The following is a 27,392-nucleotide window of genomic DNA, read 5'->3' on the forward strand; positions in this document are numbered from 1 at the left end:
AACCCGATTTGACTCATCTACATTAGGCAGGGTCGATTTGTGGGGAGGCAAAAAAATCGCCCATTGCTCTGTGAAAATCATATTCTAGGGATCAAAATAAGAAACTTTGCCGAAGGAACCATACCTCTAAAACGAATTCTGATGTCCCCCAATTTGGGTCGAACTTTTTAGTTTCTTTTCTCATGTAAAGACCAAAAATGGTGATATTTTGAAATGATTGTATGGAGAACCCCCCAGGGGAGTTCCAGGGGGTGTGCCACTGGCATGGGTGGATCGGCCGTCCAAAGTTAGTGGGGGTCGGTCAAAGAAAAATTTAATTTGAGCACGGGTGTAACATAAATCAACTTATAAGTTTATAAGGAAAAATCCGGAAATATTGCTCGTTGCCTATGAGTTCTTTTGTTCCGAGAATTAACAGTCAGTCTGAATTACATTTTACAACACAATGCTCAGAAGACAATTGAAAATGCATATTAGCGTCAAAAATGAGAAAAACAGTTTGCATGGTCCAGGCGTCTAGACAGTTCTAAAGGCCATTCACCTTTAAGTAATCGCCTGCTCTGATTTCGATTCTTTCGCAAATTTCAACGAAACCTCGCCGAATTGGCCGTTAGATCAAATCATTGCCCAATTTACTGTCTTCGAAAAATCATAGACACTGATGAGGACAATGTAAGAATTGTGAATGTATTAGTAAAGCAGTGTGAATGTATTGCTTTTGCTTTTGAAAAACTGTCCTGTGTAAACGCCAAATTAAGGATATGCTCCGAAAAATTCCCAAGAAAATTTATTAATGGAATGCAAATGGGCTGAAGGATGGTTGTCCCACATATCCATGTTACAGTGACGAAGGTTTTCAGAGGTTTTCTGTCTTTTTTCTTTCCTATACTAGGAAACACTTACGTTCGCAAGTACGATCCGTTCCCGAAAACTATGTTTTATAACGAAGTTCCTTCGTTTTATACTTGGAAAAATAAATTGTTTTCCAGAAGAAAGCAAGACAATTCTGTGGATAGACAACATGGCATAAAAGGAGATACAGCAGTAGGTAGAGTTTAAAATGTGCATCCAAACCAAGCCAGATGCTTCTATTTACACGTGATTCTTCTTCATAAACGAGGACATGTTTCTTTCGAAGACATGCGTCCGATTCAAGACACTGTTTGTCCGACATTTCACCCTGCTTGCCAAGAACTTAGAGAAAACTTACCATAGAACTTTTAGAAAATAAGGAGAAGTGAATGATATACTCAACGAAGCTACCTTATTACACTTGCTATCTATCACATCTGCAATATTTCTGCGAAGACATTTTATTTGTACAACGAGCACCAGCGGCTGAATGATACCTATTGAGAATAAAGTTATCGCCCTTAGTGAAAAAGATCGAAGCTGCTTTGAAATGTCTTCAACAGCAAGATAACAACAAAGTACTGAAGCCATATAATATACATGCGAAAGTATGTATGTTACGACACCAATACGATGAAAATGTGTTAGAGTAATATTTACGTGCTCACATTCACAAATTAGTCCCAGTATATGGTATGGTATATCACGAAGTCATTTACAGAATTAACTACGACAAAGGTGAAGTATTTTTCAAGGGCGAAAAAAAAACATTTCTGGCAAATCTGCATTAGCTCATGCCAGACTAACTAGACGTGTACCGTTCGCTGTAACATCGTCAAGAATGGTAGAAACTTAATTAGCAGGTGGTAGAACAACTCATTCCACATTAACGTTGTCAGTAAATGTAAATTTTCAGTAGAAGAGAAATAAGAGCTGTCCATCGTTCTTTAAGATATTTGAGAAACTGCGATAAGCTTTTTTGTTCGGTGAGACTTTTGTCAGGCTCGCCGGTCATGGCAAAAGATACTCGAGCCGACATCATAAAACATCGGCTTTATGGTATAAGATCAAAAAGTTGAATTTGCGGACAAATATGTATTAGCGTCCATCTTAGTGGCGTTGATTCTCAGTTCCCAGTGTTTACTTAATATTGGAGACGGGAGTGTGCAAAATATCGATGGATACGTTAATATAGATTTCAGAAAAAGTGGTGCACTCCATAAAGACTAATGTAAGTGAAACAACAGCCGGGTGCATGCCACCGCACACATAACACATGACAGAAGTTTTTTTGTTGGGTGTTTGCCTTATGAGGGGCTCCTTCATGGAAGAAATACGCGCGAAGGTTTGCCATAGTCTGCAAAGGAGGGAACGATATTAGAAAAAACGTTTCCAATCATTTAGTGTTTCATGCCCGGGGGCTATAACCCAACCCATTTTGACGGCCGAATCATGTATGAAAAATAATAATAAGAGAGATTAAAAAAAAACAAAGAACCGCAATAATAAAAAGAAGGGAAAAATAAAAACAAACTTGAGGGTAAAACTAATTAGCGTTTATTTGGAACAAAATTTAATGAAACTTTAAGAATTTTTTACACAACATTAACACAATCATTCAGTAAAATTTCCATTAGGTGCAATAACCTTCTCGATCCGGGTCCGAAAACAATGGCATGTCCGAATCAAATGCTACTTATTGATGTGACCATAACGGGATTAATTGCAACCTTCAAAGAGAATGTTGTTTTGAGGATGCTTATTATTTTAATGCTCAACTGAGCTGGGGAGTTCGGCGGCCATGAGATCGGTGTTATGTGGTCAATAAAATTTCTGTGAAGGAGCAGAGCGTTGCTGAAATATATATGGGCTATCACCGCGTACACTATCAATCCAGGGTGCCACTACATATCTAGAACCTGGATATATAGTATGTTGCAGAATTCAGTCGATATCGTTGAGCAAAGAAGTATGGTGGCATGGCATGTCCTTTGTTGCTCACAGCACCTAAAACCATAACAGTGGCTGGAAACTTCGTGTACATGACAACAGGAACCTCTTTAGGACTGGAACATAGCCATTTGTTATTTTGGTAATTCCTGAGGTTGGTCTTTTGATCTTGGTTGAAAAAACCATAACATCTCAGGTACTTCAGAATTTTTAATTTTGTTTTGATGGGACAGTCACTATTCTCGTGTTTGTGCAGACATAAACTATCTTCTGCGCATAACGCAGAGTTTATACCGGAGATCTTCATAAACAACTCGACGGATAAGACTCTTAAAAACATTAAGCTCCCTCGCAAGACCCACATTGAATTTGAAGGGTCGTCGTCAATGATCGCTTGCACTTGTTGAAGAAAAGCAGATTGGGCAGTGTCAGAACTTTCCTTGATTTTTTTTCGTTTTACAACACATTCTGCATAGCCGCCTGATGCTTCTAATCCACGGGAACCGAAGGGCGCACTTAAGAGAATCGAGATTTCTAAATCTCGAAAACAGTAATAGCGAGAATAACTGCATGGCTCTTCATTTCTTGAGTTAAGTTGTACTCCGGAAGGTTATAGTCGCATATGTACGAGTACTTGCATGTCCTCAAATGACGTTGCGCTCTGCATTTATCTATACTTTTTAAGGACCATTGTTTTAAGCAGTAGTTTAGCAGTGGTCTTACAGTAAGTTTTTCTAAATCTTATTAGCCTTTTAAGCTTGTTAACCCGTCACATAGGCTTTTTCTGATCCTATCGCCAGCTACTCGCTACTCAAAATTAATAATTTAGTTTTGCGACTATACAGCGTCATATTTTCATATTTTCATGTTTCATTCTCCATTCTCCATTCGCATTCCAGCAATAAAAGAGTGGGTGGAGAGCAATATTTAGAGACAAGGCGTGGTCAAAAAATTGTAGGGAAGCTGGTATTGCCACCGAATTCTTTGAGATAAGACTCATCTGGGTACCCGGCCCAGCTACACGAAGCTGAATATGCTCCTGAATAATTTTAGTTAAGTTACGCAATACAGCCAAGAGTGTATATTTGCGTTATGGATTAAAGTTTCGATAAATCGTCCAATGCAAACGCTTCATTTCCGATATCAGGCCAAGGACATTTTGGGGTGGATTTGAGGGACCACGATTGCGAACGCTTTTGCCTTTGGTATAGCTCCGGAATTCATAGGTAGGAAACTTAAATAAATAAATGGGGCGAATATTCTGTTCGGTGTTTGGCCGAGCTCCTCCTTCTATTTGTGGCGTGCATCTTGATGTTGTTCCAAAAATGGAGGGGCCTGCAGTTTTAAGCTGATTCCGAGCGGCATATGATTTTTATGAGAAGCTTTTTAATGGCAGAAATACACTCGGAGGTTTGCCATTGCCTGCCGAGGGACAACCGCTATTAGAAAAAAACGGTTTCTATCATGTCGGTGATTCATGCACGGAGATTCGAACCTGCGCACTTCCGAATGGTAGTCACGCACCAATTTCTCGTTTCCTTTCCTGAGATAGTATGAATGCAACGCTAGTTTGCACTAACACGTTCGAAATTACATTAATTCTTTTGATAAATATTTCAGAGCAGTTTAAGAAATAGCAATTTAAGATTTTTTTTAAATAAATATGTAATTATTTTTTAGTACCAGGACAGTTAAAACCCATATTTGTTGCCTACGATCCGTCTTTAACTGACAAAAATATCCCATGCCAATCAGCTGTTCACTAATCCGCGGCACAACCGTCTGTCACACTACAATTTCAATCATATAGACTGCCCCTATAATCCGGATTAACGCCTCCATATGTGTATGCTATTAAAGGTTTTTATTTTCACATGTATTTTATGTAAATATATTTTTCACAGTAGTTCACCTATGATTCGCTCAACTCTCCGGAAACGATCGATCGATCATCACGTAATTGATATATAATCAACACAAAAGCCAAAGAATCGTAAGAAGTTTTATACAGATGCAAAACTTGCCGAGACAAGGTTGTTCTTATTCCCGGAAGTGTTTAAACAAGCTTACAGCCAAACAAAAATCCAAGAACCAGGTCTTTCAATTCTCATGTAAAATCGTTCGTTGAATCCAAAAATCCACAAGCTCAGTTTTGAATAAAAAAAATTAAATTGACCATAAAAGTTTCTAGGTTAGGTTAGGTTAGGTTTAGGTTTAAGCGGTTGTCTTGTGGGACACACTCAGGCTCATAGCCCATTGTGATGCCGCGTGGGGGAGCTTTCCCTATTTCTCTTAAAACCATTGTGCGCTTTTCAAAAATTTTAGAAGATCTCCTATTTCTGTGGAACTGAGATCTTCCAATTCGTTAAAAAATTGTTTGCCTAGAACAGCAAATCTCCGTCTGGATAGAGCAGGACAATGGCACAGAAGGTGCAAGATTGTCTCCTCCTCTTCCTCATCAAGACAACTTCTACAGAAGTCGTGTGCTTGCACACCCATCCTTTGGGCGTGCCTACCTATTAGGCAATGTCCCGTTATGACTGAAATCAGTGTGCTAAGACTGTGTTTATTTTGGCTTAGAAAAGATTCTGTGCGTTTAGCACTAAGAGTCGGCCACAGTTGATGGGCGATTTTGCAGGTGGCTTCATTGCGCCATCTTTCGTTTGCTTTCCTTACGATTTCTTCAAGGATAAGTAGCTTACATATTTGTAAGGGAATGCCTATGTCATTGTCTATGCACTCATCGGTCAACTTGGTGCCGAGTCTCGCTAGTTCATCGGCTCTACAGTTACCCTCAATGTCGCGATGGCCAGGAACCCATATTATCCTTAGGCGAAATGACTCAGCCATCTCGTTAAGAGATGTGCGGCATTTCATGGCTACCTTGGAGGTTGTCGACTGCTTTGTGAGGGATTTTATCGCCGCCTGGCTGTCAGTGAAAATGTAGATGTCATTTCCGGATATCGCATTACACTGTACCAGTGTCGCGGCTTTCGTTATTGCCATCAGTTCGGCCTGAAAGACACTACAGTAGTCGGGGAGCCGAAAACTGAAGGAGATCCCCAGATACTCGGAGTATACACCTCCGCCCACCCTGCCCTCGAGCTTTGGACAATTGGATAGACTCGCCCTGTCTTACATCGTCCCGTTCCCACTCTTCCCTTGAGGGTAGGGGGGTCGTGAACGATAAAAGTTTCTAATACCTATGAAATCTTTTAACCGATCAAATTACACATCAAAATTAAACTTTCTATCCTTCGTTCATCCTTTTGTAGTGAATTAAAAGTATAAAGGAGAAGTTTTAATGAAAATTGAATAATATGAATATTTTCGATTTTTGAAATACCATTAGTCAGTTTTATTTCTTTAAGTTTTCTTATTAATTAATAACTTACCACGAATTAATCGCAAAAGCAGACTAAGCGCAAGCAAAAGAACGATTAAAAAATATTCAAGTCTGCAGACAGGGTCTCCCGATTCCACAAAAAAAGCCTTACCTGACCTGTTGTGTTTGCTTTACAATAACACTAGCCTACAAGGAAAAGTATCCGAAATAATTTAAACTAATATCTGCTTCTCTGTCCATGCAAAATTCGGATTGATAACTAAAATTAATTTATTAGTTTGAATTTTTACGATAATCGTATCTTTCGTGTTTAATGGATCTAGGCCGACAAAATTTATTAAAAATCGAGATATCCTAACCTAAAAGTGCAAAAAATACAAAAAAAATATGAAAATTTCAAAATGCGATATCTCTGCGAAAAAAAATGATATTTGAGCAAACAAAACGCCATTTGAAAAAAGAAGGATTGTATTTAAAGATGCCATCCTTTAATTTTGGTGAAAGAAAACATCTGCAAGGCTACATAACCTCAAATATGGGCAAAAATGGGGTTTTTTGCACTTTTAGGTTAGGATATCTCGAAAACCAGAGCTGATAGAGCAATTCTGAGGCCAGATTTGGATTCACCGCATCATAAACCTTCGGAAATATATAGTCTGGTTTCTGGGTCTGAATGTTGGTTAAATTTTGTCGGCCTGTGTAATTATGCCAGGTACTAAACCGGTAGAGTTTGGAATCGATGTTTCATTATGTTGGACTACCTGCTAGGTCTTTTGAATTGTATAATTCTTAGAATATTATACTTTTTGGATAGCTAAAAATCATACTAGTTTTTTAAATAATGTGTAGAATAATTTTCATAGATATATTTTTTTTATGATGTGAAGTGTAATACACTCAATGACAAACCGTAAATTCAAAACTTTATCAAACAACCTTTTTCAACTACCAGGACTTGGTTAAACATTTGTTGCTGATTTTTATTATTTGGCACATTCGGCACCTAAAAATAGAAAAAGAGGACTCTGGAACTAGTATTAAAAAGAGGAAACGTACAATAAATTTTTTTTTTAATAATCTTTAAAACTATTTTTATTAATATTTGTTGCCAAGCTCAATTATTACAATACTTATTGAATTTTAGACTTCATCTTATTAATTTTTATGCGTTCAGCTGCCATCGATCAGAAAGAAAAAAGTGTAACGTTAATTCGTTAGCTCTTGTTGTGGGTACAACGCAGCGTTGCCACTTTTTAGCATTTTTCCGATGAAGTGTGCCAGCGTGGTGTGATTTGAAATAATTATTTGTTTTAACTGCCACTTTGGGTTTCGCAGGTAACTCACGAATTCGTTTTTGTTGGTGATGCCGTTGTGTGCGAAATCGATAAGCTCCCCCTTGAGCTTGATAGCACGGGCGCAAGTCATTCCTCATGGGCTTGGATTTGAAATCCTTTATGAAGCATGATAACGGTATCCAATTAGAGTAATCTGTAATACATCCGCCCACTTATCTATTTGAATAGATTTCACTGCGGTCTTCAGCGTTCGGTGAAAACGTTGGATGAATATATTTGAAGCTAGGTGGTAGGCTACAGTTTCAAAGTATTGGATGTTACACATTACACATTTTTTCCACGACAGCAAAAATGCAGTTATTAAGACGAACTACTCGTAATAACAACCCAGATGCACTTCCAAGCATGACCAGCGAATATTAACATTTTCAACTAATAATAGAAATTTCCATCAACAATATTTTGTCATAGCAGCCATGAATATTTATAAAGCATATACAACAAATGATATTTTATGTTCCGACTATTTGGGAGAATCCAAATAGTCATGCAATTAGTGGCTACGTTTGTTAAACAAAAAATGGCGTAGAGTGAAATATAAAAGCATTTTACGCTCGTATTTCTGGTGTTATTCTATCTGTGGTACCGTCTGTAGAACTCCCGTATACTTTCCTCTTGCTTCCAGAACGAAAAGAAATTCTTCCGCATAGCCAAAATCTTTAAGTCATATGTGTAGTGAATTCACTTCAGATGAAAGAAGCACAACTTTCATTGCATTGAAGTAATGTGATTCTTGACAAACGATGTAAAAGGACATACCAAAAATTTGGTAAGAAGGCACTCATGAAATATTTTTCAAACAACGGAAATACTTTCTTTCGCCATGATATTTGGGGAACATGCGATCCAAATAAGTGGCGTATATTTATTAATAGCCGTTCTGCTGAATAAAGGAAAACAATTTTAAAACAATATATGTTGAAATTTGTAAAATTTGACGATTATGATAGGAAGGTATGTGCCGATCTTAAGGTTATTGATTGTTGTCTGACTTACAAAGCAGGTACAATAAGAATTGCTGATTGATTTAATGGGATAGCCGGGCGGTAGATAGCATATAAAAACAATTAGCGCAATATTAATGCTGTTACAATTCGGAAAATAATGTCATCTTAAAACTTTTTGTCAAAAAAAACATATGATTACCTTCGCTTCATAAAAAACTTGCGCTAATGATGCTCAGATATTCAAATTAAAGAGGGTATATTTATGGAGCCATAAATAAAAAAACTTCGCGATTACTCTAAGCTTGCCAAGCTATTAAGCTGTTGAATCTTCTGCTTGGAATTATTTTCGAGTGGTAGTAACTGAGTTTCTCGAAAATAAGAAAAGCACAAAATACAAAAGTATAATTGAAGATATGTTAGAAAATTATTTAAAATGGGTAATCAAAAATTATTATTTTTGGATATAAGATCAGTGTTATGTCTTTATTTATTTTGCAGGAGTAAATAAGTTTTTAAAAATTCACTTCTTATTTATATTCGCATTTATTCACGGAGAATTTGAAAGTGAGGAGCATGGGAGAGATGTTACAAACAAATGAAGGCAGAGATACCAAGGTTTCTGGGAAGTAAGTATGATGAGCGAATATTGTTGGTTCCTCACGAGAGAGCCAAGTTCTGTAACTAACAAAAGAAAAATCAAAATAAATTAAGTTTATATTTATAAAATTGCATATTATTTTTTAATTTAACCTGAATGATATTAGCATTTACTTAGTCTTTGAAAATATACTATATTTTATAAATAAATAACAATAAAATTTTAAACAAATTTTTTTGTCCTTTAAATTTTCAAGATCACAAGATCCTTCTTTCAGATTTGATTCCTGCATTCCTGATGTTCGGGAAAAAACTTTGTTAAGATGTTATTTATATGTAGCTTTATTATTCATATTAATTATTTCCCTAATCAATTTGTTATTAGGAAAACCAACTAATGATATTACAAAAATTGGTTATGTGTTCGCAACTTGTCAAACTTAGTTAACTTTATAAAATAAGTACTTTTACTCTCATTCGAATCACTTTTATATTTATTTGAGATTTTTGTTCCATTTATATCTTAACTTTTTATAGCCCAGCACTTGTTTCCAAGGAATTATAATTTTGTTCACATAAGTATTGTATATAACAGCATAAAGGGAGTGAGATATGTAGATATATAGGCAATTTTACGGATAACGAAATTCGAGATAGTCATGTTTGTTCTTCCGTCCGTCGTCCGTCCAAGCTCACGATAAGTCGAGCAAAAATAAATATATTTCAATGCAACTTGTCCACAGCAGTTTGGTATTAAAACTGGATGAAATCGGTCAATAATCACGTCCTCCTGGCACATAAAGTTAATTTTCAAAAAAAAAAAAAGCGTGACATATCTGTTATGTGTTATTTGTTTATTTATTTATAAGAATAAGAATTAATCCACTAAAAATTGTACAAGACCAGTGGCTGCTAAAGCCCTCTCATATATCGCGAGAGGATGAGCACAGACCTATGAGAGTGCCAGAGAGCATGCCAAAAACACTTCTTGGTAACCCGCAGAAAGTACTAAAAACAGAAACTGATCTTTGAATGCTACCCCAGCTAAAAAAGTGGAGGAAAACCATAGGGGATGACGTTTTGTCAAATGCCGAGAAAACCTGTCTCGCCACGAAGACAAAGTCGTAGAGGCCTAGCCGCTCATATAACAGTATATTAGTAGTAATTCTAAGACTTACGCCGGGGAAAGATACAAGAGCGAACGAGGTTCTTGATTTGACCAAGCTCAGAATGAAGGACTGAAAAAGATGGGCTGGAGAGTATAGACCAGGGCCCGCAAAGATCAAACTTAGGCCAAAAATCAAGGTTGAACTATTTGTGGCGACTGAAGAAGCCACCGAAAGCGAGGAAAAGGCTGCAAAGAAATAAATCTTCAGCTCCAAGCAGAAACCTGAAGTCACCACACCACCAGCTTCAACCACAAATCACACAGAAGAAGCCTCTAAGACCTTCTGTGTGACCAACTCAAACTTTCACTCATAATAACTAATTTCTTTTCTCTAAAACCATCATTTATATGCATCAAACTACAATGTTTTAATTCAAAATTGTCAAATTTAAAGAACGGGAAGAATACAGCTTTTAAAAAATTTAAATGTAACGGGAATGATTTCGTACGTTAAAGAAACATTCGCTCAACCTTCGATAAGGTTTTTGTATAAGTTTAAGCATTATGGAATAAGTGGAAACCTCCTTTTACTCTTTGCTAGTTCCCTAGAAGATAGAAAATAATTTGTAAATAAAAATATGTTCCACCTACCATACCTCAAAGAACTCACTACGCTCCATTGCAATTAAAACTTTTTATTAATAATTTACCGACCCATTTCACGTCTGAGAATTTTCTGATGTTTGCAGACGAGGTACAAAGCTTATTATTGTAGATACTCGTAGTAAAAATCTTACTTGAGCAATGGTGTTTTATGAACCATATACTATGAACGCGTTAAAACTGTTCACTTTCACTAGAAATCCAAATTTCTTTGCTTGTGATTGTAATTAAAAAAATTTCATCTTCAGATTTTGGTATTATTTGTGTTCAGCGTGCCGTAACCGAACCATTCGAAAGTGAGATGAAACCTCGGGCATGAAATACCAAATAAAGGGAAAAGTTGTTTCTAATAGTAGTCGCCGCTCGCCTGACAATGGCAAATCTCCGAGTGTGTTTCTGCCATTAAAAGCCTCCTCATATAAAAAACCGCCAATAATGACTCTTCACTCCAACCATCAACCAGAGGCACCGCAAATGCCTCCAAGTGAACCTCCATCACGCCAAAGCAGTATCAAAGCGTGTACTCGTTTGCCGAAAATTGCATGATAGTGACTCTATGTTATTACCGGATATCGTGCAGCTGACGAGAGCTATCGATATCATTAACTATGGTTTGACAGCTGAGAATGACATTTCTGTTCGAAAAGGTTTGGCAAGTTATCATAAATTATACTCAGTTTCATGGCAAATTTCTCTTGGAGTGGGGGAGTTAAGGAAAATCGCATTACAGTGATTGCATTACCTAAGTGTGGTAAAAGTGCAAGTGAGATTTACGAATTGCTGAACAAACTTAATATTTAGAGAATGCTTGTTTACCTCGTTCAATCGTTTTTCCTAAACATCTGAAGGGACAGACAGAAAAAGAAATGGTCGTCTTCGCGTAGTTCGAACCAGTTCAGCCATAAAAGCCGTTCGGGAAGGAATTCGCAAAAATCCCCTAAGAAAGCAGAAAATCATGTCCAGGGAAATGAAAGACAACGGCCATGGAAATATTATTTTCACAGGTAAGAAAATTTTCACTGTTGAAGAAGTTTTTATTAAGCAAAACGACAAAATCTATGCTAAAACTTCTTAAGATAAAAAACAAAGGTGCAGCGTGGCCACCATCCAGCCTCCGTAATGGTTTGTGAAGGTGTTACATCTCTTCATTTCTGCGAAAGAGGGGTTAAGACTGAGGCTAAAATGTACCAGAAGGATGTCTAAGAAGGCGTGATGAAACAGTTGAGCAGTACTCTCTTCAATGGAGAGCGTTGGATCTTCCATCAAGATTTCGCTTCCGCCCATAAGGCAAAAACCACCCAGCAGTGGCTGAAAAACAATATTCCTGGGTTCATAGCTGCAGAAGATTAGCTGTCTGGAAGTCCAGATCTGAATCTATTGGAGTACAGTTCGGAAGAATTGGAGAATATGGTCAATCGAAGACCTCACAGAAATTTTAAGAGCCTCAAACAATCTTTGGCTCGAGCAGCGACGTCAATATCCATGGAAATCGTGCGTGCTGCAATAGCTGAATGACCTAATCGTCTGAAGGCTTGTGTAAAAGCAAAAAAGCAAATGGTGGCCATTTCGAATGAAAATTTAAGATTTTTTTTTTTAATATTTACATGATTTTAAAAAAACGTATTATAATTTCATATCTATAAGGGACTTAACTTGTAACAGAACTTATGGCAAGACTAAGTATATATGTTCGCGAAGTTCAAAAAGCACTGTCGGCATCATCGGTCCTTATTTCTTCGGAAATGAAAAAGGAGCTGCCGTTGCGGTGACGACATTTGGTTCCAACAAGATGGCGGAACTTGCCATACAGCTCACTTAACAATAGATTTATTCTATTCTAATACGAGTATTCTATTGATGCCATACGGCCAGATTTATTTGAAAAAGTTGTCAACAATTGGACTGATCGATTGGACCATGTAACTCGTAACCCCGGAGGACAGAGGCCGGATACCAAAAAATAAATGCCATGAAATCATGTACTAGGTTATAACAAAAAAAATTCATTCCAACAGTCTTTCTGTTTTCTATTATCGTTTTAAGTTCTCAAGCTCTTAAAAATCAGCCTTTACTTATTCAATGAAAATCCTAACCAAATCTGCTCAACCTATAGGGTATCTTCAGAAGCCAGACTCCAGCTGGACAGACAACGAAGAATCATTAGATCTATTACTAAATACTCACTTCCCAAGTAATTTAGAGGAAGCGATTATACCAATACATAGTCCTACTGCGGATGCGGTATTAGGTTCCAAAATCCTCAACATTGTCACCGAAACCAAGATAACTTGGGCTGTAGAAAACTTCAACCATATAATACACCGAATCATGAATGCAGATACATATAATACATATAGTACTTATTATTATTATTCATAATTAACAATAAAAACCATAAGAGGAGTAACGTATTATAAATAAGTATTGTTTTAGTGGCGCGAATACTCCTCTCCCTATTTTAACCAAACGATCCACTGAAAATTTCGAAGTAATCCGTTCAACAACAGTAAAAAAATGTTCATTAATAATAAGTAAAGTAAATTTATAATTGTTGAAAATTAAAGCCTACAAATTTGAGTTACTTTTAGAAACTAATGGTGGATCAGCAGTATTTTATTGAATTTTTCGTTTGATTACAAAATCCTTTTCCACCCTATTATTTTTTATGTAGTAATTTTTATCAAATTTTTCTTCTTTCACTAAATAATACAATCAATCTTTAGCAGCTTACCATTCCAGAAAGCATATCTGCTATATCCTTTAACGTATCACTGTTCCGCTGCGCAAAGTCCCTTTCTGTTTCTAAACACGTGGAAAGTTCTGCATAGAGTTTTAGCAGATTACATTTCAATTATTCGTTATATGAAATTTACAGGGCATTTACCATTGTTTTCGATTTTAAGATTTTGTATACAGTTTTTCAAGTCGCAAATCGTATCATTTAGTCGACGTAGATGATCGCGCAAGCCATTTAAAATCTTTGCATCCTGATTACCGTCAACTTTGGAGCTAAAACCTGAATCAGAATCATTGGTTGAATGTTTTGATGGTTGACCGCTTGAAACATCGAGGTTGACAAGTTGTTTGCGAATAAAATCCAACTTTCGATAGGCTTCCGCTTTTTCTGCTTCCTAATTATAAATACCATTTTAGTAAATAATAAGTTTAATGTTATAGATGCATTAACTGATTTTTGGAAAATATCCGACAACCGCTTCCGATGATACTCCAGATTTTGATTTTTAAAATCGTTAGTAACTCGAAAAAGCTCATTTAACTCAGCATCGAGGTCCTTTAGCTTTTGTTGTTCCAGTTGACCGGCATTACTCAAATAGTCATATGAATAGTCTTCAGTAAGGCATGGAAACTGTTCGCAGATATAGCATTCATAAATGACAAATGGGAATACAATATACATATCAAGCGAGGTGCACCTGATTGGATGAATCCGGACCAGCAGAGACCTGTGTTGAAGCGCTTCTTGATGACTGTTGCTCCAAATTAATCGGTGGCATACTGTAAAAGGTCGACTCACCGCCGCATGCAACACAAATATTTGAAGCGTTCTGTGTTAGCTTTTAAAATAGTAGTAGAAAAAAATAGTGAAGAATTTAAAGCCGAAATTGGTTTCAATTGAAACAAAAACACAAAAGAACGTCAGAAAGAGTGCCAAGTAGGTTACAAAAAGAAATTGTTGATTTTTTGAAAAGAAATTTGTTTATGTGAATGATTTGAGAAAACAGTGAGGGCAAAATTTTTAAGCAAACGTATTTGTTTTTTTAAGATGAATATGTTAAGATGACAAAAATGACAACATTTTCAAAAAATGAAGTATAAATTCAAACATATGGGATTTAGAGACCTTGGTATTGGCACATTTCAAATCGTTTCGTAACTCTTTTATAACATTATCTTTAAGCTGAATCTTTTGTTGCGCCTTTTGTATCTCCTCCTCCAGGCAGGAAATTTGCCGTTTTAAATCACAGATCTCATCATGCTTGGCAGCGACCTCTACAGCAAGAGCACGTAAATTCGTGTTTGTGTTTTCTTCTTGTATAATAGATTTCTGATTATGTTTATTCATCAAAAATAAGTTATCAATTTTTATTTTTAATAGTTGTGATTATAATGCTCATACCAACCTTGCTCCGTGGGTCGAAAGAGTAATCTTGTAAGATTTCCTGAAAGTAAAAATAATGCAAAATGACTTTTAACAAAGTTTATTAAAAACTTACTGTAATAGAACATGTTGGTTCTTTAGCCTGAAAATAAAGCGGATTTAGTAAAACTTATGTATTATGTAAGTTCTCTTACCGTAATCGTATTACAGCTGGCTTTGCAAGTCTGTAATTAGCAGAATTTATAATTTAAATATAATATATATATTTATATATGTATAAGCATACATTATTGTATTGGTGTGGTTTTGCGGCCGCCGTAGCCGAATCGCTTGGTGCGTGATTACCATTCGGAAGTTCGTAGGTTTGAATCGCCGCACATGGAACACCAAATGATAGAACGTTTTTTCTAATAGAGGTCGCCCCTCGGCAGACAATGTCAAACCTCCGAGTGCTTTTCTGCCATTAAAAGGATCCTCATAAAAATTTCTGCCGTTCGGAGTCTGATTAAAACTGCAGGTCTCTCCATTAGAATTCAACATCAAGACGCACAACACAAATAAGAGGGGGGGCTTGGCCAAACACCCAAACAAGGTATTAGCGCCAATTAAATATTTTAAAATGTAACAGGGTACAAAAAAAGGCATATATGCAAGCAATCATCGTTTTCGCGCATTACGATCTATTTGGACCACATTTGATGATCATATATTTTTAAGATTTCAAATTAATAAACTAAAAGCAATAGAAACTCCAGTACTTTGCCTTATCAATTATTAAGACATTGGAAGTTGTGTGAACTTGGGCATAGTTTTGTTTGTTACAGATATGTGCCCATAATTATGAAAATGGTCTAAGTCATATATTTCTTATTTCGAGATATTTAATGGTATGAGTTTTATTTGAAACAATAACTTAAATGAAATAAATCATGAACATTTATTAATTATTTTAAAAAAGTAAACCATTTTTATCATTTCGAGTTTTTAAGATTCTCAAAATGTTCCTGAAAAACTGGAGGGATGTATGGTAGTAAACACAGATTCCCGGTCATTTTCCCGAATCTAATTTCCCGAATGCCGCTGGCCCGAATGTCTAAAATTCCGATTAACCAAAATCCCGAATGCCATTTTCCCGAATGCCATTTTCCCGAATGCCAGTTTCCCGAATCCATTTTCCCGAAAACCAATTTCCCGAATAACTAATTTACCGAATATTTTTAAATAATTGACGCATAAATGGTATGGTAAAGTGTGCACATGATGTTGTCTTTGGCTTATGTTCCCCCAGATGACGTTAAGCCTAGTTTTCAGTTGCTTTTAATTAATTCACCAGATGAACTTCGTCCTGTCCTCGATTATTTTGCTGAAAATTACGTTCTAGGACGACCAGCAAGAGGCCGTAGAAGACAGATTTTGCCTCAATATCCAATCGAATTGTGAAATCAACATGAAGCTGCTCTCCAAGGAGCTTGCAGAACGAACAACGTCAGCGAGGGGTGGCATAACCGATTCGCGATAGTAGTGGGAAAGCACCACCCAGATTTGTACTCCCTTCTGACAGAAATACAAAAAGAGCAAGCCGATACAGAGTGTGCTATTGCGGAGTTAAGTTTAGGGAGATCGGTAAGAGCTACACCAAAGAAGAAATGGTATCAGCTTCAAAGCAGAATCCAAGCGATCACAGCTTCCTACGATAATTATAGAAGAGAAAACAGAGTATTGGACTATTTAAAAGCAATTTCTTATAATATTGTGCTCTAATTGGTTTACAAATATGTATGTATATTATATGTTCACTTTTACAAAAATTTATTGCAGTAAATCCTTTATTACTAATAAAAAAAAAATTTTATTTTTCGGGGACATAGCCATTCGGGAAACTGGCATTCGGGAAAATGGCATTCTGGATTTTTGTTATTCGGAATTTCAGACATTCGGGCCAGCGGCATTCGGGAAATTCGATTCGGAAAAATGACCGGATACCGTAAACACATAATATATTTATGTTGTTTCTCCGTTACTTGTCTAGTGGTAGTATATAATGGAAGTAGCTCAGGATTTGCATATGTTTTTCAAAAACGTGGAATTTAGAATCGTCTAAAGAAGACTTATAAAACATTTTATAAGATTAATTTTTCAAGAATCTCATCCAATGTATTTACAGCCAAGAGACAGATTCGCCAGCGGTATTTTTTACTCTTCTTGGAATGATCCATCTTACGATGAAATTGCCTTTCTCCTTTCCATTTCTCGGAAGTATTACGTGGTCGTATGGCGGCCGCTGTAGCCGAATGAGTTGGCACGTGACCACCATTCGGAATTCACAGAGAGAACGTCGGTTCGAATCTCCGTGAAATACCAAAATAAAGACAATGTTTTTTTTCTAATAGCGATCGCCCCCGGCAGACAATAGCCAAACTCCGAGTGTATTTCTGCCATGAAAAAGCCGAAGAGCTCAACTGAATTATATCGTTAGATAAACACGAGTAAATGGTCGTTTCTGTTTATATGATTGTTATTTATCGGCTTAATTTGTAGTTCAGAAACGTGTCGAAGAAGGCTATTGCGATATATATTAATTAGAAGGAAATGTTTTTAGGGAGGCATAGTAAATAGAAAACTTTTCACCTTTTTGATAAATTTTTTGATTTTTTGAGTAATGACGTTCTTCCAGCATTCTTTCTGTCAGACAGCTATCGCTCCATTCAACCACGAATATTGTCACTATGATAATTCAACATTCAGTATTTTCACTTTCTTGGAGTTTGCGATCAACCAATACACAATTATGGCGATCGTTCATTTTTTAAGGAATAAAGTTGAAGAAATTTTCATCAGAGCTATAGTCGATATATGAGCTATAGTCGTACTGGCTAGATCTCATTTGTCGAATTTATTGCAAATTCCAAACTATAAAAACTAGATACATGGGTGGATGATTGACATTTTCTAGGGGTATCGTATAAGTTTCACCATTTGCTTATATTATATATATTAATATTTACATAAGTACGAGTGCATCGAGGAAAGAAAGAACGGGAGTTAGTCATGGCTCTACATTTCCTAAAAGCGAAGTATACCATATGTATACATATTTAATTGGGGCGTACATTCTTTATTAGATGCTTGAGCTCCTCTTCCAATTTGTGGCGCTATTATTTTGTTTGATAAATGGAGAGACTTATAGTTTTATGCCACCTCCGAACCATCTTACCGTTCGGCTTTTTATGAGGAGCTTTTTATGACAGAAATTACAAAAAAGACCTATCATTTGGTGTTTCATGCTCTGAGTAGTTTCGAATCCGGACACTCATAAGCTATTTGGATATGGCAGCCGCCGTAGAAACGAAGTAGTTTGATATAAAATAATTTCCCTGGAGGGAAACTACCACATTAGCAAGCGAGTACATATAATATATGTAATGATGTTCTCACCAGTATACTTACAATATCTTCTACGCACTTCTGATCGCAAGCATCAACGTAACTGCCGACGTTGCCCGTCTGTAATATATTATATAGCTATAATTTATACCAAAAACTGTTGCTGAAAATTTTAAACTTACCATATTAGTAGTTCGACTTGTATGACCACACTGAAAGAATACAAGTATTATTAGAAAGAGACTACTCATCAAAGCAAAATAAAAGAGTAAAAAGATAGTCGTGTAACGTAAATTTTGTACGAGTATCTCTAAATACATAAATGAATTCAGTTCTTACTAGGTGAGTTGTTGTTGTTGCAAACCTAGGATGACTTATGAATTGAATGAATGAAAACTGTATATATTTGGTCAGATTTTGTCCATATTCGGAATGTTAACTGCATAAAAATAAATGGTTTTGATAAAAATACAAAAGACCAAAGAGCTGTTGCTTAAAAAGAGACTATAATATTATGCCTATTATTTTTCAATTCGACGCGATATATTATATCAGAAAGAAAGGTTAAAGATATATTCCGGCACTTTTGGCCACTGAACGATAATAGCTAGAAGTTTGAATATACGAATACTTTTCCTTCAACTTAAAGGGAATATCTAGGCTATGTGTGCCGTAGTCACAAGAGAACTATTTTGATCTTGTTACATACGAGTACAACCATTATGTGAAGAAAACTAGAATATCCTTGTGCATATGTGCGCGCGTGTATAAAAATTATCAAAAACTTAAATCCAGGCATGTTGTGTGCAACAGTTGTTGGAAATTGTGAATTACTTATAAAAAAGCTAAAGGTAAAAAATAAACTTGAATTAAACGTAAATATATATGGTGTCTTCTATATTTTTCCCTAGAATTATTTATCGAACCTGAAATTACCATATGATTTGACGGAAATTGATTTGCGCCCTAATAAATAGGGTACACACGAGTATATTATTTACATTTTGGTGGAGGAAGAGGGATTATGTGTAAATTTCATAACACCACAATCACTGCTTTCATATTCCTTAAATCTATCCGATTGGTGAACATAATTAGTCGATTTATACTTTATTTTGGAACACTGAGACATACTAGCCAAAAGAACAGCGAAGGATGTTCTTATCATCTTCGACATTGACCCATAAGCAGATTTAAAAAGCTCATAAAGAGTGTAGGCGCAGCAATGATTTTATGTAGACGTACCCTGTTCTACATAAGACCTTCCATAAGAGTTTTCATCTTATTGCTTTTAAATACTTAAATTTTGGCTATTTTCAGATAAATAGAGAACGACCGAACATCGATTTTTAAGGTCGAACCGGTCACAATGAGCGACCTAACCCGACTTCAGCTAATCAGACCCGGTTAAAGCCATTGTTAGCCAAATAGCGTATCTTGTGAGCCGTGATTTTAATTGCATTCTGATTTTTTACCCACGTTCGTTCTACTTATACATTATGAACGGAACGCAAAAATAAATTGTCGAATAAATATAAACAAATGGGCTATGCCACTCACTTACCCGTACATCAGACGGTTCAAAAGTAACCTGAAAATGTATAATCGTAAATTCTTTACAATTCTGAAATTCAAGACATAGTAAGTACTCACATTTTCTAATTCATATTCCGGATCATTAACACAACACTGTAAATAAGCGCATATAAACGATATATGTATTTATATATAATATTTCCATTAGTAAAGAAATTTACAAAATATGCACTAGGAAACAATAATTAAAGAACAACTTAGGTTAAATAATTTTTATGATTTTAGCTAAATATACCTATGATATATAAAATACAATATGAAGCGATGAGGCTTAAAAAATACTGCGCCTACGCACCCTATTGCATGAGTCCTGATCATCGTCGAACGGATCCTGGTAAAAAGTAAAAATATGAATTATATGTATGTACAAGCAATTATAATTTAGGTAAAATAAAATTGTGTTCAATTATTGTTATATTCAGAGTAAATTAGCTGATTTAATAAAGTGCATATGTATTATATATGTAGGGCTAATCTACTACCCGTTTACTTTTGGAATTTATTACATATGTATATATTTAAGAGCCTTTAAGCTTGTGCAGAATTTTATTGGCCAAAAAAAGCAGTCCACTCTTTTATTACTTATCCGCTCTGTCTGGATATATCTGACATATCTACTGATGGCATTTTTCGTCCAGTCCGTAATAAACGTACACGTTTGTTATTGAGAAGCGATGAATAGTTGCAAAATTGATTTTTATTCCTAATTTTAATTTGATGTTTTGTACTTATGGATTGAAATTTCACTGTACACTAATTTAACTTTATTTATAAAAATTAATTGTTTTTGTTTTAAGATAGGTATATGGATTTCATTACTTCTTCTGCTCAGTTTTGTGGAAAAGAATTAGTTTTTTCATCTTACAGTTTTTTTAAATTTGTGGAACATATCCCGATTTGTTTTTTTTTTTTTTTGCCTGCTTTTCTAAGGGACCTATCCACCGTTTAAAAAAAGAGTTAAAAGCTTCGCATTTTAGAACTTATGTGTACATCTGCCACACTGCATTTGAGTATTGGAATGCACCACAATTTTTAAAACTTATCTAATAAAAACAAAATTACAATCCACACACTGGTTTTGACATACTTGCACACATACATGCACATGAATAGTGCATGATAGATGGTTCATTTTTACGAAGTTTACTACTCCTTTTTGGGTCAATTACTTTGGCTATGTTTCAATACATTTGGTAATATGAATACTAATTCTGCTAATTATACATTTAAAATGTGTTTTCTATATATACATACATATTTGCACACCATACCAATTTATATGCACATGCAAAATACCGATGACAAATAAGCAAGATGAGGAAATATACAAATGAAAAAGTGGTCTTGTTACTATTTTATATTGCCTACGATCAAATCATGGCCTATTACATTTCAGAGCAAACGCCATCTATAATGCTCTTCTTTTCGCCAAGCGTTAGCAAGTGTATGGTATAAATTTAGATACGAGGGGTGCCTTTTATATTTCGCGATTTGGCAACCCTGGTGTTGCAATCTGGCAACTGACAGCTGTATCGCAAAGTTTGACATTTTTTGGCTTTTACATACTCAGAACGGTTTGAAATACCAGCGCTATTTGTGTTGTTTACTGTAACTTAAAAGATTCATCTCGGTCCAAATATGGAATTAAATCGTCAACATTTTCGTGCGATTATTTTTTACAACTTTCGACGTGGATTAACTCAGCAACATTGCATAGATGAACTTAATTCATTTTTTGTCGATGAAGCTCCATCAAGGACCAGCGTTTATCGATGGTATGGTGAATTCAATCGTGATCGTAGTTCACTCCAAGACGAATTTCGTGAAGGTCGTCCAAAATCAGTTGTTGTACCGAAAACCATCGATGCTGTGCGCGAACTGATATTGCAAGATCACCTGACGACCTATCGTGAGATTGAGACAATCTTAGGCATTAGTGGGACCAGCATACATTCAAATAAACATAATAAACATTTGACTGTCAAAAAAATTTGTTCGCGTTGGATCCCACACAATTTGTCAATCGCTAAAAAAAAGGCTCGTGTCGATTGGTCGAAGGAAATGCTCAAAAAATACGATCGCGGGGCTTCGAAACACGTCTATGACATCGTAACGGGTGATGAATCATGGATTTATGCGTATGAGCCCGAAAGTAAAGTTTCAAGATGAGCCAAATCCAATAAAAGTTGTTCGCGCAAGAAGCACTTCCAAGTAAATGGAAAAACTGGACATGTCGCAACCGTACCACTAAAACAACGCAGAACAGTAAATTCTGAGTGGTACACAACCATTTGTTTGCCAGTTGTCTTCCAAGAAATTAGGAAAACCTATCGCCAAAGACGGATCACTCTTCACCAGGACAATGCGAGCTCTCACACATCGGCTCAAGCAACTGCATTTTTGAGCACCCAAAACATCGAATTAATGGGTCATCCGCCGTATAGTCCTGACTTGGCACCGAATGACTTCTTTTTATTCCCCTACGTAAAAAACAAACTGAGAGGTCACTCAGAATGCATGTTTTGGAGGTACCTCATTCAGAGTGGCAAAAGTGCTTCGATAATTGGTTCAAACGCATGCAAAAGTGTATAGCTCTTCATGGAGAATATTTTGAAAAACAATAAAGTGATTTTCGATGATTAAAATTTGTTTTTGTTCTCTAATCCCGACATATAAAAGGCACCCCTCGTATATTTGCAACGCTGGAATAGAGCTGCCTTAATTACATGTGTTTGACAGACAGTTATACCAGTTTAATCAGGTATAGCCATACTTTGTTGCTGCTTTCGCATGCAAATTTGTTGTGACGTTAGTCGAGCAGAGATGTAGCGAAATAACCCACGGTTACCATATGATAACACAAAATATGCCGTTGCATTTACATGAATAAATTCAACACGACATGGCAAAATAATAAAAGAAAAACATTACTTGATGCAAAATATTTGTGGATTGCAAAAAAAAATTAGTTTCTATTATTCTGAGTTTAATTAGCGAAGCAATCGTATGTGAAATTGAGGTGACAAAAACCAGTTAATAAATACCGTTTTCCGATATGGCACTTCGGAATGTATACACATATGTATATCAATACTTTTCAAACGATTTTAATATTAATTATACTACAATAATTGGTAGCTAATGAAGTAAACTGTGAAACGCGAGTTTATTTTTGTTGAACAAATTTTTGTTTGTTTTATTTTTTCGCATTTTGCTTGAGGAGTTACCATATGGAAACCTGGGTCGCCTATGGTACATGTTTTTTCCACATGTCATGTGATTTTCCGTGCTTTTGTTTGTAAATGCCTCTAATAAATTCATTTAAATTTTGTTGACATCTAAAAATTTGGCGCTACATTCAAAGGCTCGATGAAGTAGAAGTTGAAAATCAACTAATACCAACTACCATTTACATTGAGCCTCCTGTAGATGGTAACATACATATGGATCTGGCGAACATGATGTTGAAAAGGCAGTTGTAAAAATTTAACGGTTAGCGGACGGTATTTACAAAATTTTAATAAAAAAGATAATACTGGAGGAATGTTTAGCTTAGCAACAATTTTAACTTTTTGTTATTATTGTTGAAGACACACATCAAGAAATGAAGGATCAACCAACATCATCCACTTGTACAACAACACCAGACGGAAAGCGGTTACGTAAAGTGCAGCCGAAATCTTTAAATATTGGATTACCGCCAGGAAACAAATTACGAAGATTGTCGTAACTTACTACCACACGAAAAATTTTAAAAGTTTTTGATAACACTTTTGCGAGCAAAGTGCAGTATAAGCTGTCGGACAAATTGGCACAAACCCAAATATAACAGTCGGCGAACTTCGAACATTTGTCGGCACATTGATCATTGCTGGCTACAATTATCACGCGAGTAACAAAAATTTGTGGAGTCATGATGAAGACCTTCGGAATCGATTTCAAGAGATTTTGTAAATCCTCCACTTCGAAGACAATTCCAAACCGCTACAATTGGGCTACACAGATTGGTACCCTTGCACTACATCAGGCAATTGGTGAACTTCGAAATTTACCAGGAAAAGGATCCTCGTTAAAATGTTGAGTATGAAGCCAAATTTGAAAAATGCGCCGTCATTTGATCAGTATGATCGATAATTTTCCTGATACATTGAAATCGTTGCCATTTTCGTTTTTCTTTGATAACCTGTTTCCCAAGCATATATCATCTGTTGGCTTATCTCAAATCAGGAGTATATAATGTTAACGGAACAATTCACGAAAATCGTATTCCACCAAGTTGTCCACTGATGAATATAAAAATCTTCAAGTCAATGAAGAGGTTACTCGGAATCAATTGCGTTGAGAAGCACTGACATTCGTATGAGGAAATGATGGAGCCAAAATAGAGGTACCCCGTCCTTGCGCGATAACGGAATATAATAAATATATGTGGAGGTCAAAATATACAAGTAAACATCTTTTCAACAAAATATAAGACAAAAAAGTTCTGGGAAATACCGGATTAACTCAATGTTAGCATTTGACATTTGGCACGACCACTCGTCCCTGCATATTTTTTTATTTAAACAACTTCTGTACTTTTAGTAGTAATTTTTGTGAATTCTAATTGGTAAATTGGTATGCCCCAATTGAAATCGCTTTTAAACGGTTGAGAAATTTTACAAAAATCAATCGTTTCTAATAAGGGGGTTCATCTTATTTTAATTCAATAATGTTAACATTAAATTTCCTAAATCCAGATATTCAGATTTTTGGTATAGCGTTTAATAATTGAAATGTTAGTCATACAACTTATTTCTACTCACCCTCAAGTTATTTGCACGTTCCGGGTCCGAACACTGCAAATAATACAATTAATTTGCCGAGTTATTTATTTTATTAATCTTACAGTTGCATTTTTGGCACTCAAAATCTCATTTAGATTAACAGTGTGGAATTCAAGTCCTTGAATGTCCCAGTTATCATGGTGATATGCATTTTTTATAAGCTTCATTAGCGAACAAATATCCTGACGATATTTCTGCTCAATACTACTTCCTTCGCTGCAAGTCGATTTAATCCGACTCTTCATGCACTCCAGCCTTTCTGCTACCTCGCTTTCCAGATCTACCATATTGCCAATTATCACCTCATTAATTTGCATTAGCATATCCACCCACTCCTGATAAGTTACAAGCTTAATCTGTAAAAATAAAAATATTATAAAATTTTGTATTACATATATAGTATTATTTTAAAACATGGTATGTATGTATGTTCATGTGTACCAGTTGCTTTATCTATTGGCCACTTGTTAACGCTTGGCGAAAAGAAGAAGCCTACTATCTTTTGAAACATGTGTTTTATCCAGCAACTTCAATTGGTAAACGCGATTCATAGGTTCAAGCGAGTTGCGCTTTATTTCCCACCTGTAAGTATGCAGTAAGTTGCGTTTAAGGTTATCATTCCTTTTGCCGAGCAAATCGCTTCATCTCTGAAAGGACTTATAAAATGATAAATTGAGAACGTACATACATTGTATGAATACAACAGCTATGCCACAACAAGCTCTTTACAAGATTCTCCTCAAGATTCGCCTCAATCAATTACACTAGTTTGGAAATAATTATAGTTTTTTTTACCTAAGAACCAGATCATCCAATCCTTTGAAAAATCGGTCGCCGAGCCCGAATGCAAGTAGCAAACTTAAAAGACGAACAGTTGTCAAAGGAAAATTTCAAGTCCAAGGGCAATACAATACATTAAATTTTGAGGCAAAAGATAAATAAAAATAAATAAATAAATGTTAGAGCGACACTGGAGTGATTGCGTTGTTCTTGATGGAAATTACGTAGATGAATAAAGTTAATTTTGAACAAAAAAAAGTGGTTTCTTTTTTAGATCCGAGACTCTTCAGCCCATGTTTTACTAACATTTTACAAAGAGTGGTGGCAGGTGTAGACCACGGTTAAAAGAATTGACAATTCCATGGCAATTTATGGATCCCGAAAGAATGTTGGAAGCAAACATTATAGATAAGAAGGGATTGAAGACCAAGAAATTTCCTTCTAGATTCGTGAGAAGGGACATCTTTGGGACATCACAAATGATACCGCTTAGCTTCATCTATCATTATTTTTTTCGTACACCCGTATATTTTCCTTTTTGACTTTCTTAAATACGACACAGATACCTGGATTCACTAATCAATTTATCGGTCTATTACAATTTAAAATGTACTATTTTATTATTACCTTCAATATTCAACAACTTTCTAATTTCAGTGACATTTTGGAAATCCACTCCTTAGGCCACACCCTAAAGCCTGTAAATGAAGGGTCACCCTCATTTCTGGCCTCTGCAACATTACGGCTGTTAACCACTTTCCCCTCCGAACAGTAAAAACATACGTTAACATTAGTCAAGGGCCTTTCAACTGGACTAACTTTATTTTTAATTAAATATCCCTTTATCACTTGTCTCGAGACTGCGACCAGAAATGACGTTTTAGCCACCAGGAATCCCACCAAACTCCACAGCCCTATATATAGTAACTAGCAAACCCGACCCGCTTCGCTGGGCGAAGACACGGTGGGTCCACGTTTTGGCATATATTTCGAGACCCTAGTAATCAATAGGTATGAAAATTACCCCACGTTAAAGCACTTATCGACAGCTTTCATTTGATGCCCATACTGCACATCCACAACCAAAGGTTACCCGGGCCCACGTTTTGACCTATCTCTCGAGACCCCAGTCACGCAGCGGCATGAGAAATACTCTGTACTAAAGCATTCACCAACAGCTTCCAATTGATATCCATATTGTACAAACACATTCTAGGGCCCACGTTTTGACCTATATCTCGAGACCCCAGTCACGGAGCGGCATGAGAAATACTCTGTACTAAAGCATTCACCAACAGCTTCCAATTGATATCCATATTGTACAAACACATTCTAGGGTCCACGTGTTGGTCTCTATCTCGGGACCCTAGTTACGGAGCGGCATGAAAAATACTCTGAACTAAAGCATTCACCAACAGCTTCCATTTGATACCCATATTGTATATACACATCCGAAGGTTACCCGGGCCCACGTTTTGACCTATATCTCGAGACCCCAGTCTCGGAGCGGCATGAAAAATACTCTGAACTAAAGCATTCACCAACAGCTTCCATTTGATACCCATATTGTATATACACATCCGAAGGTTACCCGGGCCCACGTTTGGACCTATATCTCGAGACCCCAGTCTCGGAGCGGCATGAAAAATACTCTGTACTAAAGCATTCACCAACAGCTTCAATTTGACATTCATATTGTACAAACACATTCTAGGGTCCACGTTTTGGTCTCTATCTCGAGACCCTAGTCACGGAGCGGCATGAAAAATACTCTGAACTAAAGCATTCACCAACAGCTTTCATTTGATACCCATATTGTATATACACATCCGAAGGTTACCCGGGCCCACATTTTGACCTATATCTCG

At 36.1% G+C, this 27,392-nt stretch overlaps 1 protein-coding gene across 1 annotated transcript in view; it reads right to left on the reverse strand.

Annotated features, from left to right (window-relative positions):
- The window catches only part of LOC129248795 (interaptin), a 67,776-nt gene that overhangs the window by 29,748 nt on the left and 10,636 nt on the right, over positions 1–27,392 (reverse strand). Inside the window, exons 2-16 of the mRNA XM_054888411.1 lie at positions 24,807–25,100; positions 24,724–24,756; positions 20,214–20,249; positions 19,976–20,011; positions 19,887–19,913; positions 18,505–18,534; positions 18,386–18,442; positions 15,133–15,162; positions 15,054–15,080; positions 14,961–14,999; positions 14,681–14,884; positions 14,253–14,393; positions 14,006–14,185; positions 13,703–13,949; positions 13,550–13,638 (exon numbers count right to left, since the gene is read on the reverse strand). Coding sequence (XP_054744386.1) covers positions 13,550–13,638; positions 13,703–13,949; positions 14,006–14,185; positions 14,253–14,393; positions 14,681–14,884; positions 14,961–14,999; positions 15,054–15,080; positions 15,133–15,162; positions 18,386–18,442; positions 18,505–18,534; positions 19,887–19,913; positions 19,976–20,011; positions 20,214–20,249; positions 24,724–24,756; positions 24,807–25,100 — 1,470 coding nt within the window. The remainder of the gene's footprint in view (positions 1–13,549; positions 13,639–13,702; positions 13,950–14,005; positions 14,186–14,252; positions 14,394–14,680; positions 14,885–14,960; positions 15,000–15,053; positions 15,081–15,132; positions 15,163–18,385; positions 18,443–18,504; positions 18,535–19,886; positions 19,914–19,975; positions 20,012–20,213; positions 20,250–24,723; positions 24,757–24,806; positions 25,101–27,392) is intronic.

Source organism: Anastrepha obliqua, chromosome 5 (assembly GCF_027943255.1).
Source record: "Anastrepha obliqua isolate idAnaObli1 chromosome 5, idAnaObli1_1.0, whole genome shotgun sequence".
Lineage (NCBI taxonomy): Eukaryota > Metazoa > Arthropoda > Insecta > Diptera > Tephritidae > Anastrepha > Anastrepha obliqua.